This window comes from Festucalex cinctus, chromosome 20 (assembly GCF_051991245.1).
Source record: "Festucalex cinctus isolate MCC-2025b chromosome 20, RoL_Fcin_1.0, whole genome shotgun sequence".
In the NCBI taxonomy this organism is placed as follows: Eukaryota; Metazoa; Chordata; class Actinopteri; order Syngnathiformes; family Syngnathidae; genus Festucalex; species Festucalex cinctus.
The window spans coordinates 5375456-5387938 of NC_135430.1; the positions used below are offsets into that span (position 1 = coordinate 5375456).

The 12483-nt window shown below is 39.4% G+C and overlaps 1 protein-coding gene across 2 annotated transcripts in view; it reads right to left on the bottom strand.

The window, feature by feature from the left end:
* The window catches only part of LOC144009608 (uncharacterized), a 56390-nt gene that overhangs the window by 12881 nt on the left and 31026 nt on the right, over positions 1-12483 (bottom strand). For both annotated transcript variants that reach the window (XM_077509431.1, XM_077509432.1), the window contains 19 exons: positions 9174-9421; positions 8929-9099; positions 8690-8821; positions 7302-7376; positions 6738-6824; positions 6290-6446; positions 6168-6211; positions 5883-6047; positions 5770-5796; positions 3770-3832; positions 3627-3701; positions 3496-3555; positions 3312-3428; positions 2564-2617; positions 2436-2471; positions 1888-2022; positions 1785-1820; positions 1664-1699; positions 1520-1564 (listed from right to left, as the gene is read on the bottom strand). In XM_077509431.1, coding sequence (XP_077365557.1) covers positions 1520-1564; positions 1664-1699; positions 1785-1820; positions 1888-2022; positions 2436-2471; positions 2564-2617; positions 3312-3428; positions 3496-3555; positions 3627-3701; positions 3770-3832; positions 5770-5796; positions 5883-6047; positions 6168-6211; positions 6290-6446; positions 6738-6824; positions 7302-7376; positions 8690-8821; positions 8929-9099; positions 9174-9421 — 1763 coding nt within the window. The remainder of the gene's footprint in view (positions 1-1519; positions 1565-1663; positions 1700-1784; positions 1821-1887; positions 2023-2435; positions 2472-2563; positions 2618-3311; positions 3429-3495; positions 3556-3626; positions 3702-3769; positions 3833-5769; positions 5797-5882; positions 6048-6167; positions 6212-6289; positions 6447-6737; positions 6825-7301; positions 7377-8689; positions 8822-8928; positions 9100-9173; positions 9422-12483) is intronic.

Here is a 12483-nt window from a genome sequence, read left to right on the forward strand (position 1 = left end):
ACAATTATTAATTAATTAACTGCAAATTACTTTTGTTTTATCGAAAGTCCCGTCGGGGTGTTTTTTAAAGCAAAATTTACCACAGAGCACACCAACTGGAATCACCCCGCTCATTTTGGAACAACAGGTGTAGGAAATGCTGTGCATTGACCTAATCACTGACCTGCGCACCCTTCAACGTAACCATCCGCGGTTACGTTCAAGGCTCAAGTGTGCTAAAAAAAATAAAAATAAAAAATAGTGCGATTAATCTGCGTTAATACGTGATTAATGCGACATTTTTGTGATTAATTAATCTATTAACGCTTTAACTTTGACAGCCCTAATATATATATATATATATATATATATATATATAGATAGATAGATAGATAGATAGATAGATAGATAGATAGATAGATAGATAGATATTATATTAATAAATATATATTTTACATATAATATTTATATGTTTTTGATTGCTGAAATGTACAAAAGCACAATATTGTGTGTGTGTGGGGGGGGGGGGGGGGGGGGGGGGGGTTTCAACAGAATGAGGACATTTTTGTGAAGTGAGGACATTTTGGCCGGTCCTCACTTCTCAAGACCTCTTTTTGAAGGTCAAGACTTGGTTTTAGAGTTTAGGTTTGAATTGGGTTATGGTTGGGTTTAGGGTAGGGTTAGGGTTTGGCAATCATTTTTGATGGTTGGGGTTAGGGTAAGGGTCTAGGAAATGCATTATGTCAATGGATGTCCTCACAAAGATATATGTACAAGGATGTGTGTGTGGTGTGTGTGTGTGTGTGTGTGTGTGTGTGTGTGTGTGTGTGTGTGTGTGTGTGTGTGTGTGGGTGTGGGTGTGTGTGTGTGTGTGTGTGTGTGTGTGTGTGTGTGTTTTTTAGCATGAGCTCATTTTTGGACAATATTGTGACTTTTTTTTGTATCGCCAACCTACCGACAATATCGTGATAATTATCACATCGTGACCTTCATATTGTGATATGGTATCGTGATGTTTGGATATCATTACAGTCCTATAATTTAGTACAAGTATTTCAGTTTTAATTAAATTTTAGTCGCCGACAAAAAGAGCAATTTTAGTCGACTAAATTGACAATTTTGTCGATATTTTCCTTCAGCATACATTTCAACTTTGATACAGAAAATGATAACGCACCTATTTGTAACTGTATTTTAACACGCAAGACACATTTAATACAACGATGTCTTTATGAATTGTTTCAAAAAAATATATTGCACAATAATATAACATCATTATCGTCTCAATGAATGGTTTAGTTTTCATTTCATTTTCACATGAAAAAAAAAAAAATTGTGGCGAAAATTATGACAAAAATTTTTCGGCGACGAAATTATCACTGATCACAAACAACCATTTCATGAACCTGAACACATTTATCATACCTGACATGTATGAGCACAAAACATGCATTCAAACATGTCATGGATGGTCTCACACACACACACGACACGCATGATGTTGAACACTCATACGTGTTTGTGTGCATGCGACACGGACCTTAAGACCTGGCTCTCCAGCGGGACCTTGGAGGCCTTCTTCACCCTACGAGGCAACGGGAAAAAAAAAAAAAAAAAAAAAAAAAAGACGTTGAACACAAGTCGCTCCAAATATTGACAATATTCAAACTGAAATGTTTGCCACCTTTGGTCCTCGCAGTCCAGGAGTTCCTGGAAGACCCTGTTGAAGACAGGATAAATACATATTCATGCCATTTTGTCATTCAAGTGAAAAAAAACAAAAACAAACTCATGTGGAGTCGTACCCGAAACAGTTCTGATGCACGATCACCTTCCAGATTCTGGAAATATCAACGTATGTTGTCAGCGGATCTTGCGTACTGTTGAGCACCTTTCGAAGTCACGTACCTCAAAGTCAAATGCGAATCCTTTGGCTGCGGGTCCGGGTGGTCCAGGAGGACCCGCTGGACCTTGGGGCCCGACCCTGCCCTCTGGACCTTCGGGCCCGGGAAGTCCTTGGACACCCTGAGGCCCCTGATCTCCCTGGAACAGGACAAAATATAGTAGGGATTTCGTCAGTGTATCCAAAAAAACCAAACAAAAAAACAACAACAACAACAAAAACAAACATCTAAATCATGTACAGTCACTCTGCACATACCGGTCATTCACTTCTTACAAATTTGCAGACATAAATCTGATACATTAATATATTCATCTGTGATTTGCTCAGATCAATCCTAGCCAATAGAAAAATGTGATTTTGGTGCCATATTGTGGCATTAAGAAGCAAAGTGAGCCATGTTTGGAGCTCCATTTGGTCAGTTCTATACAAAACAAATGCTTTGGCACCACCTAGTGGCATCTATGAGCAAATTGAAACCTTTTAGGTGGGCGTCAATTCCTCGCAGATTTTTGCTGCACTAACGAACCAAATAAATAAGTATAAATTGTACCTTTGCTCCCGGTAAGCCGTCCATTCCAGGTTCTCCCTGTTGAATTCAATTGAGGGAGTTTTAATTCCAAATGTTCCAAGGTTTGAGCAACAAAAACAAACATGCCATCAAAAGAGAAAATCTTTCACCATGTCTCCCTTTTCTCCAGCAGGTCCTTGTTCTCCTTTGTATCCATCGAATCCCTAAAATACACAGGAAACATGGTTAACCTTTTTATTTTATTTTATTTTTATTTTTTTGCACAGGTATTATTTATTTATTTATGTATCTATTATTTTATATTATATTTTATATTATATTTTATTTATTTAATTATTGTATTCCTTGACTGATTTTGAAGCAAGTGGAGCAGTCAAGGTTCAACATAGAGAACTTGCATTCAATGTGCACATTTTTCAATATTGTCATCCTGTACTTTATCCGGTATGTGAGGCACGGAGCCATGGAAATGGGCTTTAAGATCATTTCTGCCTAGCAACAAGTAGTCATACAAACAAAATGTTGATGCTATTAGCTAGAAAAATAATCATCAATGTGAATATGTTGACCAGCAAAGTATATAAAAAAACTGTACAATATTTTTTATCAAACCACGTTTTTTTCTGGTGCCTTCTTCCAGATAGCTGAAGTGTTTTATGAAACGCCCAACAGGTGGCGCCGTTGAGCCCACATTGTTTATGTTTTTATCAAGCTTTGAATTGAAGCTCAGCGTCTACATTTCGAGGCTTCGCTTGATACAAACACAAGCAAACACTTCAAATAATGGATGAATATGTTCTTTCATTTCTTAAACTTTAAGAGAAACTGCGTGTCACTATTTTTTGTACGGTCTGGAACATTTAAGTGGGTATTAAAGTAAAGACTCGTTGCGCTTACAGGAAGTCCATCTTGTCCCTTTTCTCCGTCTTTCCCGGGAAGACCAGGTGGTCCAGGTAAGACTTCCTGAGAGGGGGGTCCGGGGGGTCCGCGGGGTCCTGGTGCGCCGGGCGGTCCCTGGCGGAGGAAGTGATTATTACCTCCGTGATCAACAAAGTGATGACATCATCGCTTGCGTTCTCACTCGAATGATCTCCATGTCTGCGTCAAAGTCTTCAAAGTCGGAAGCAGAACCCGATCCCTCCTGACAAGAGCACAACGGCAAAAATATTCAACAACCAAATGTTAAGATGACAAAAGAAAACCATCTGTTACCAGGAACTTGGGAGCGAAGCGGCCTGGAGGTCCGGGAGGTCCCGGAAGGCCTGGCTGTCCGACACCAGTCTCACCCTTGGAGGCGAAGTCAAACGTTATATTGATTGACGTTGACGAGAGAATTTCATTTCCTGTAAATGTACCTTTTCTCCTTTGGGTCCAGGCTCTCCTTGAAGGCCTGGGAATCCTGGCAGTCCTTGGGCTCCCTGAACATACATACATACATACATAAATAAATAAATAAATAAATAGTCTTGTTGGACACAAGTCACTCGTCTTGTTTGGTTAGAGCAGCGTTGGTTGGATAATCGATACGACGGACGGCATATTCTGTTGGCTTGTATGCAGCAGAAGGTGGGCAGCCGTCTCCAGACTCGAGTCCCGAGAGGGAGGGGGCTTGCCGAATGTTGAGCGGGAAAAGCGCAGGGGCCCCAAAATCGAACACCATTTGATAGTGGGGCACTCAAAGCTCAAGGTTAACAAAGTTATGTCTACCAAATAAGTTCTAAACTATGACCTAGAGCAGGGTTCACCCATTCCGGTCCTCGAGGTCAGGAGTACTGCAGGTTTTCGATGTTTCCGCCCACTAGCTCATGCTAATTTGTATAATCAGCTCATCAGCATGCCTGATAATAATTCTGATCTTTCGGGACAGGTGTGTTGGTAGGCGGAAACATGGAAAACCTGCAGGGCTCCGGACCTCGAGGACCAGAATGGGTGAACCTTCATAGATCATAGATCAGGTCATAGATTAGATCTTATTTGGTAGACAAAGCTTTTGTTAGCCTTGAGCTTTGAGTGCTCCATAATGAAATGGTGTTCCACAGGGTTCAATTTTGGGGCCCCTGCGGTTTTTAAATTAAACTACATTTAATTAATTATTATTAATAATTAATATTTTCTATATTATTATTATTAGTATTAGTATTAGTATTAATTATTAATTAAATATATCTATATATAATAATTAAATATCTCTCTTTCTCTCTGTGTGTATATATATATATATATATATATATATATATATATATATATATATATATATATATATATATGTATATATATAAGAGCTGTCAAACGATAAAATTTTTTAATCAGATTAATCACATCTTAGAATTTTGATTAATCATGATTAATCACTTACTTAAAAAGGCTTTTTTTCTCCCAACATATTTCGGCCGCTAAATTTGAAGCGCACCTGTTATGTGTTAATTTTTTCGACATTTAATGTTACAAGGACATCAAAAATTTATATCTACTGCACGCACGGATTTTTTATTTTATTTTCACTCACTCACTCACTCACTCACTCACTCACTCACTCACTCACTCACTCACTCACTCACTCACTCACTCACTCACAGAAGCTTACGTGTGTGAATGAGTGAGTGAAGAAAAAAAAAAATCCGTGCGTGCTTTCAAATTGCCGCGGGATTGACGTCACGCAGCCGACACGTTCGCCCGGCCCCGTTTGCGACACGCCGCCCCCCCGCTCTGCGATTGGCTGGAGGGGTGTAAACACTGTCTTTCCACAGAACGGCCCGCTGTTTACAAAACAAACACAAAATGGCAAAATACAGGCTGGGGGTGTGGGGGTTTAGGACGAAATAACCACCAAAGATTAACATAAACACAGATGTGTTGACTGAGAGAAAGTTAAAGTGTGTACATCCTGTATTTAAAAAGTGCATTTTCCTGAGTGAATCCGGCAGATAGCCCCTTTAAAGTGCCATATCAATAAATTTGAATTGATAGCTAAAGTATTTAGCATATAAAATTGCTATTCATTTATTCAAGATCTTGCCAATTAATTTGCATTGACCAATGTTGACTTGTTGATGCATTTTCAAAGAATATTCTTTTTTTTTTAAATTCCTTAATTAACTTATTTTTTTATTTTTAATTTCCAGCAATTTGTACAAAAACACAACCTCTACCCAACAAACAATAACCCACAACAACAACAAATAAAAGAAAAAGGGAAAAGAAAAATGACAAATAATTTTCTTGACTTTTAAATGAAGTTTGATTTTGATTGAGTTAAAAAAAAAAAAAAAAAAAAGCCAAAGCAACACACGTCTGCATTTAGCATCAGTTAGCATCAATTAGCATGTAGCATCAATATAGAACAGAACTGACTTACCGGGATACCATTTTCTCCTTTTGTTCCCTGTGAGACAAAATTAGTGCCGAAATGCATTTTAGTCCATCCGTGAGTGGACAGCCGGTGTGTAAAGACGCATATGCAAGACATACATGCTGCCCGTCTTTCCCTGCAGCTCCGGGAGGTCCCTGAGGTCCCGGCGGACCGCGGGGTCCGGGCTCGCCTGCCGATTCTGAGTCTTGTCCCGGGGGGCCGGCGGGTCCCGGGGGGCCCTGCGCGCCCGGCTCACCTCTCTCGCCTTTCTGTCCCGTGGACACCTGGACGGAGGGAAACGGGCCTGTAAATAACTCAATGCAGATTCATATTTCATATTTCTGTGATAAGCACTGAGCCTCATGCTGCTTCACCAAAATATCAAAACATGACGGTGGACTTACAGAGTTGGAGTCTGATGTTGCCGAAAGGGCTGCTCGCACTGTAACTGCGTTCAAATGTCCACATGTGAAAATATGCACCACCTTATGCAAATATGAACAATATTTTTTTTTTCTTTCCTTACCCGCAGATGTGGTGGTCGGCATTTCCTGCCCGGAAGCCTCCTCCACATCGTCTCCAGTTTCATCGTCACCATCATCATCATCGTCAACATCGTGAGTGGTAGGCATCTCGGTGGGCGGGGCTTGGACCGGCGTGCCGTACGTGGGGTGCACCAATTCCTAAGAAAATTACACAACATAAAAAAAAATATATTTTTTCTATCCTCCATCAAATGCTCTGTTGCCATGGCCACAGTGTTCACGCCGAACATCGTTAAGAGGACACCAGCCAGTAGGTGGCGTTGTCATGACTCAACATATTCAAGAAGTTGAAATAAATAAATAAATATAGTATTCAAGTGTTGCTATTTTTCAAATGAAGATGAAGTTAAGATATATCCTGTGAAATATAGCAAAAAATAAATAATAAATAAAAACAGGCGCGCATGTGTGTGCGTGTTGCATCTATACCTCTTTGTACTCTCGCTCTCCCACAACTTTTTTGACTTCATTCTTTCCCTCCATGTCCTCGTAAGTATCGTCGCCGCTTCCAGACACCTGATGAGGAGGCGTGAAAAACAATCGTAAAAGCAGATTACTTTATTTTCTTACATTTTTTAATCACTTTTCCTTTTACTTAATGTGATTTTACACACAATAAAATAATAAAAACAAAGTAACAGGTAAACATTTTATGCATTTATTGTAGTTAGTTATTTAGTTAATTATAAATTATTTTTTTATTATTGTATTTATTTTGAATTTGAAAATATTGCTCATATTTTTCCAAATTTTTGTTAATGTAATTTTACACACAATAAAATAATAAAACCAAAATAACAAGCAAACATTTTATGCATTTATTGCACTATTTTTCTTCCCCTATTTATTACATTATGTGATGAGCAGAAACGCAAATACGACAGCGGTGATGTTCCTGCAATGCACATTTTGGCCAGCAAAAGGTGCCATAGCGCTTGCTTTCAATGTGTGTGTGTGTGTGTGTGTGTGTGTGTATGTGTGTGGCCTTCTTACATCAGGGTCGTCCTCTTCGCACTGGTCATCACGGGCCGTGGGATCGGACTTGAGCAGCAGCTGCTGGATGGAGCCCTGAAAGAGAGGAAGAAAAAAAAAAAAAAAAAAGTGGAGTGGATGAAGCACTTCATCAGTCGTTAGCGCTTTTCACAAGTGTTAGCATGGAGCCTAGCGGGGCATTTCCCATGCAGGTGGGAATTTTGTTTGTGTTTTTCCACTAGATTGATCCTTGGGCAAAAACGTTCAACTTACTGTACAATCAGGACCAAAAATGAATCTTTAATGAATAAAGCCAGACGGCCTATTTACACCAGTGTTATTTAATGATTGGTATTATGATGGACCTTGACGTAAACATTTTGAGAAATACTCGTTGATTCCATGGTATGAGGCAACATTCTGTGGCTCATTTCTTTGACTTGTGAGTCAGGGGCACAAACAGCTGGAACCCGACAAAGAGGAGCCCTGGGGGTGGGGGGTGGATTGGGGGGTGGGGTTGGATACTGAAAGATAAGATAAAGTTGTAGGCGAGATAAAGTTTGCAGGCCACTAAGCTCACAAAACTCCACATCGCTTTCTGATAGAACCACAACTTCATAAGTAAGGTCGACAAAATCTACTTGATGTATTTATCCATGGCTTCAATCGACTTTTTCCACTTCATTTTGCACTTTTTTCACATTTTTCACTTCAGTTGACTTTCCACTTCATTTTTCACTTTTTTTCACTTCAATCGACTATTTCACTTCATTTTTTTTTTTTTTTTACATTTTTCACAACTTTTCACTTCAATTGACTTTTTCACGTCATTTTTCACCATTTTTAATTTCAATTGACTTTTTCACTTAAATTTTCACAATTTTTCCCTTCATTTTTCATAATTCTTCACTTCATTTTTCATAATTTTTCACTTCAATTGACTTTTTCACTTTTTTCCACAATCTTTCACGTCAATCGACTTTTTCCCTTTATTTTTTCACAATTTTTCTCTTCAATCGACTTTTCACTTCATTTTTCCCTTTTTTCTACAATTTTTCACTTCAATCGACTTTTATTACTTCTTTTTTCACATTTTTCACAATTTTTCACTTCAACTGACTTTTTGCACTTCTCACATTACCAGGAGAAGCTTAAAGATGGTAAAATTTCGTTTTGAGTTTTGTTTTTTAAATTGAGTTATTTTTAGGCTCATGCATTCAATTAATTACCAACGACTAAAACCAAGAACATTTTTGCTAGCATTATAGTTTGGTAAACATAAAATACAGTTTCAGTTAGTTTTGTTTTTGTTTTTTTAAGTATTTTAGTTTTTATTTTATTTCGTTAATGAAATTGTTTTTTGAATTTTAATTGTAGTTTTTTTTCCCCGTTCGTTTTAGGTAACTGACCACAAAGTTGGGCAGGCCGGTGGCCCCCGCGCTGCCCACGAAGATGCCCGAGCTGGGCTCGAAGGTGAGGGGCTGACGGCTCCTGACGAACGCCACGCGGTGGTACTCCTCGCAGTCCATGTAGAGACGCACCTGCGGGAACGAAGAACTTCTCAAACGTCTGACCCGCATTTGTGTCAGGCGTACTGTTTGCAGGAGAGACGGCGGACGTTTTGCGACGACGGTGTGAGCACACCTACCTCGGACCCCTCGACCGCCAAGGTGAACCTGGCCCACCTTCCCGTCAACTCGGCCATCTTGAAGGAAGCCGCCTCCTGGGTCTTGCCTCCTGTGGCGGGGTCGGCGTAGTAGAAGAGAACCCTCTGGGAAGCGTCCTCCACCTCGGACAGCGCCACGCCCATTTGGACAACCTGTCAGGCGACAAACCAAGTCAGCCAGGTGCGCCTGCAAAACGGGCAGCGCTCGTAAGATGAGGACGGCTTACCTTTTGTGCCGCGTCTGTGATGGCGAACAGGACGCCGCCCTGCCGCGTGGCGGGCTTGGCCGTGACGGTGACAGAGAAGTCGTAGTAGAAAGGGTCGGGCAGGACGGACTTGGTGACGCGCGCCACGACGGCGCCCGGCGCGAAGCTGTAGGCGGGGTAGCCCTGGAAGCCCGTCACGAAGGAGACGGTCTCAGGGAGAGGCAAACCGATCAACTCCGTCAGCTCCTGTTTGCCATGACCACCTTCGCCTGGACACAAAGACACGAGAACGCTCAGAAAAGACCAGTCGCGGGTGGTCAGCAAATGGACATGAATTTCAACAACAGCAGTTCCACTAAAGCCCTGTAGATGTCAGTAGTGCACTTTGAGGAAAGACACTTAAAAAAAAAAGTAGTGGTGGGACTGTAAACTAAGCTAAGCTAAGCTACTGTCTGTTTTTCATTTAAGAGACTTTGGTTAACAAATGAATGAATTGAACCAACAGCTGTGCCATTGAAGGCATGTAGGTGGCAGTAGAGCATTTTCAAAATGCTGTCGACCGTCAAAACAAATAAAGAAGAATACATTCTCACTGTCTGCGGATTAGGAATACTAATGCTAACAACAATGTGCTTTAATAACTGCACAGGATGCTAACATTAGCCCTGGTGTCGCTAGTGTTCATTTTGTTCATTTTCAACAACTAAACACAAATAATTTTGTCAACACATTTTTCACCAGACTAAAACTAGACTAGACTAGACTAGACTAAAACCCACATTAATAAACCAAACCTGTGACTAAATCAGTAAGCATTTTCGTCGACTAATGAAGATGAGACGAAAATGTACTTTTGCTGAATAAAAACTGGACTAAAATCTACGGACATTTTAGTTCATGAAAATCTCATCTCTGCTAATCTGTCACATCTGTGACCAAGTCATGTGACACACAGCACAAACACATGGGACAGGAAGGAGTTGGATTCATGGTGAAAGTTTATTAAGGAAAGAAAAAGAAAAGGAAATTCTAGTTATAATTTAACATTAATCCAATGGCTATAACGTTCCAACAATAATGTCAATGCGACCGCTAACTAATGCTGGCTAACTTACTAGCTTAGCATGGAGCCATAGTAGACACTGTAATAAATAGTTCCACAAATTTAAATATCACCTGCTGACCAAAAATATATATATACAGGTGCAAAATGATTGTCCTGACTAAAACTAGACTAAAACGTTGACAGTTTTTGCTGACTAAAACTAGACAAATAAAATGACGTTTTCTTGGACTTAAATAAACAGTTGACTAACTGTGATTAACAACTAACAAGCGTGACTGAAATTGGACTAAAACTGAGGCTAAATTTAAAAATGGCAGACAAAATTAACACTAGGTGTTGCTTTGCAACATGTTTGCACAAACAAACAAACAAAGGATGCAGCTCTTGGATTGGATCTCGTAAAACATCCCTAGTAGCACACCGCATTGAATTATGTGTCTTTTTCCGTGTAGCAACTGTAGTGCTTTAATATGGATTTGTAATAGCATATTTTTCCACACTTGTTTCTCCTTTGCACGCTAGAAAGCCGCCGTGTGTCTTTTATACGACTCCCCCGAGTCTGACAACATGTCGAAAGTGTCGTATAAATAACACGCATCCGCGTGGAAAATCCGCTGCCTCCCTCCCGTCCACCTTCGCGAGTACAATAAACAAAAAAGTGGAATGATGGCACACACGTGCACACAGCTGGTTTTCCTTAGCGGGACAACACGCTCTAATGTAGCGCCCCCCAGTGGCAAGCTTTTCCGTGCACATCTGGAAGGCATTAAGTTAATCAAGTCGTGCAGCAACAAAGGCAGCTCCTGTAAAGTGGATTCACCGCACGGTAAGAGCCCCCGCGGGCCAGGAACCCCCCCCCGCAGGAAGTCAGGCGTACTTCTGCCACATGTCCTAATTGGAACGCGACACTCTACTAGGCGCCATATGTTTTTTTTATGTCAGTAGCTTCCCCCAAACCATACGGGTGTTTCAATTTGTTCTTTTTTTCTGTTTGCGGGGTTTTGATGAAAGAATGTCGCTAATTGTGAAGCTCTTTGAGATGCTTTTGTGATGAAAAGCTCTCCAAATAAAGTTGACGTTTTAGAGGTGGAAAGCAGACACGGGGCTGGGCTGACTGAGGAAAACTTCAAACTTTCAAATTCAACACCAGGGTTATTTGTAGTTTTGGAATTTTCATTTTAGTTAGTTCTTATTTCATTTTGAGTTCTGTTTTTTTTTTTTTTAAGTTTAGATAGTTTTTATTAGTTTTCAGTGTGGTTCTATTAGTTTGTATTAGTTTTAGTTAATACATGCTTAGTTTAGTTTTAGTAAGTCTCAGTATTATTTGTAGTTTTTATTGTATTTTTTAACTCATTTAAACCCAAAAACATGTAAAAACGTTTTTAACACTTTGTCATTAACTCCCAAAAACGTGTTTACACATTTTTGTCTTTTTTGTTATGCAAGAGCATACAGAAGGCTTTGATGCAGCTTCTGACATAAAGAGGTGGCTTAAAGCAATGGTAATTATTAAAAACAGGGCCAGCAGGTAACAGCAGAGTATAAAAGATCACCCAGGGCCATGTTGCAACAAGCTCTGTTTGCCAGTGTTTTCATCAGTAATGTGAATATTTATGAAACTTAGCTATATTCTAATGCTAATTGCTGAAAAACAGAAACAGATACAAATATACTTTTCATTTCGGTTAATATCAAAATAAATGGACTTATAATCTTCCCCAAAGGCTCATGCATTAAATTACCAAAGACTAAAACAAAGGACATTTTTGCTATAATTATAGTTTGTAAACATCAAATGTAATTTCAGTTAGCTTTCATTTTTTTCAAAAGCATTTTCGTTTTTATTTTATTTAGTTAACGAAAAAAAATAATTATTTTAGTTTTAGTTTTTCCGTTTTGTTCAACACTCATTCTCACCTGCTTACATAGACGTAGTTTTTCTCGATTTTCTACACGCTGCTGACTATTGTTACTGCGCTTCATATTCACTTATTTATATCACAACTTATCGGTGAGTACTCAAAGAGTGAATACTCATACAGCATGTCAAGTAAACAGTACCAACTGTTAGCATTGTTGAGTAGGGATGTAACAATATCCAAACATCACGATGCGATAATTATCACAATACTGTGGGGAGGTTGGCAATACAAAAAATGTCACAATATTTCTTTTGTACATTACAGCAATGAAAAATATAAAAATATTACAAATATTATATACAAATATAGAGATGGGTGCCTTTCACATTTAAACCGAAACTGT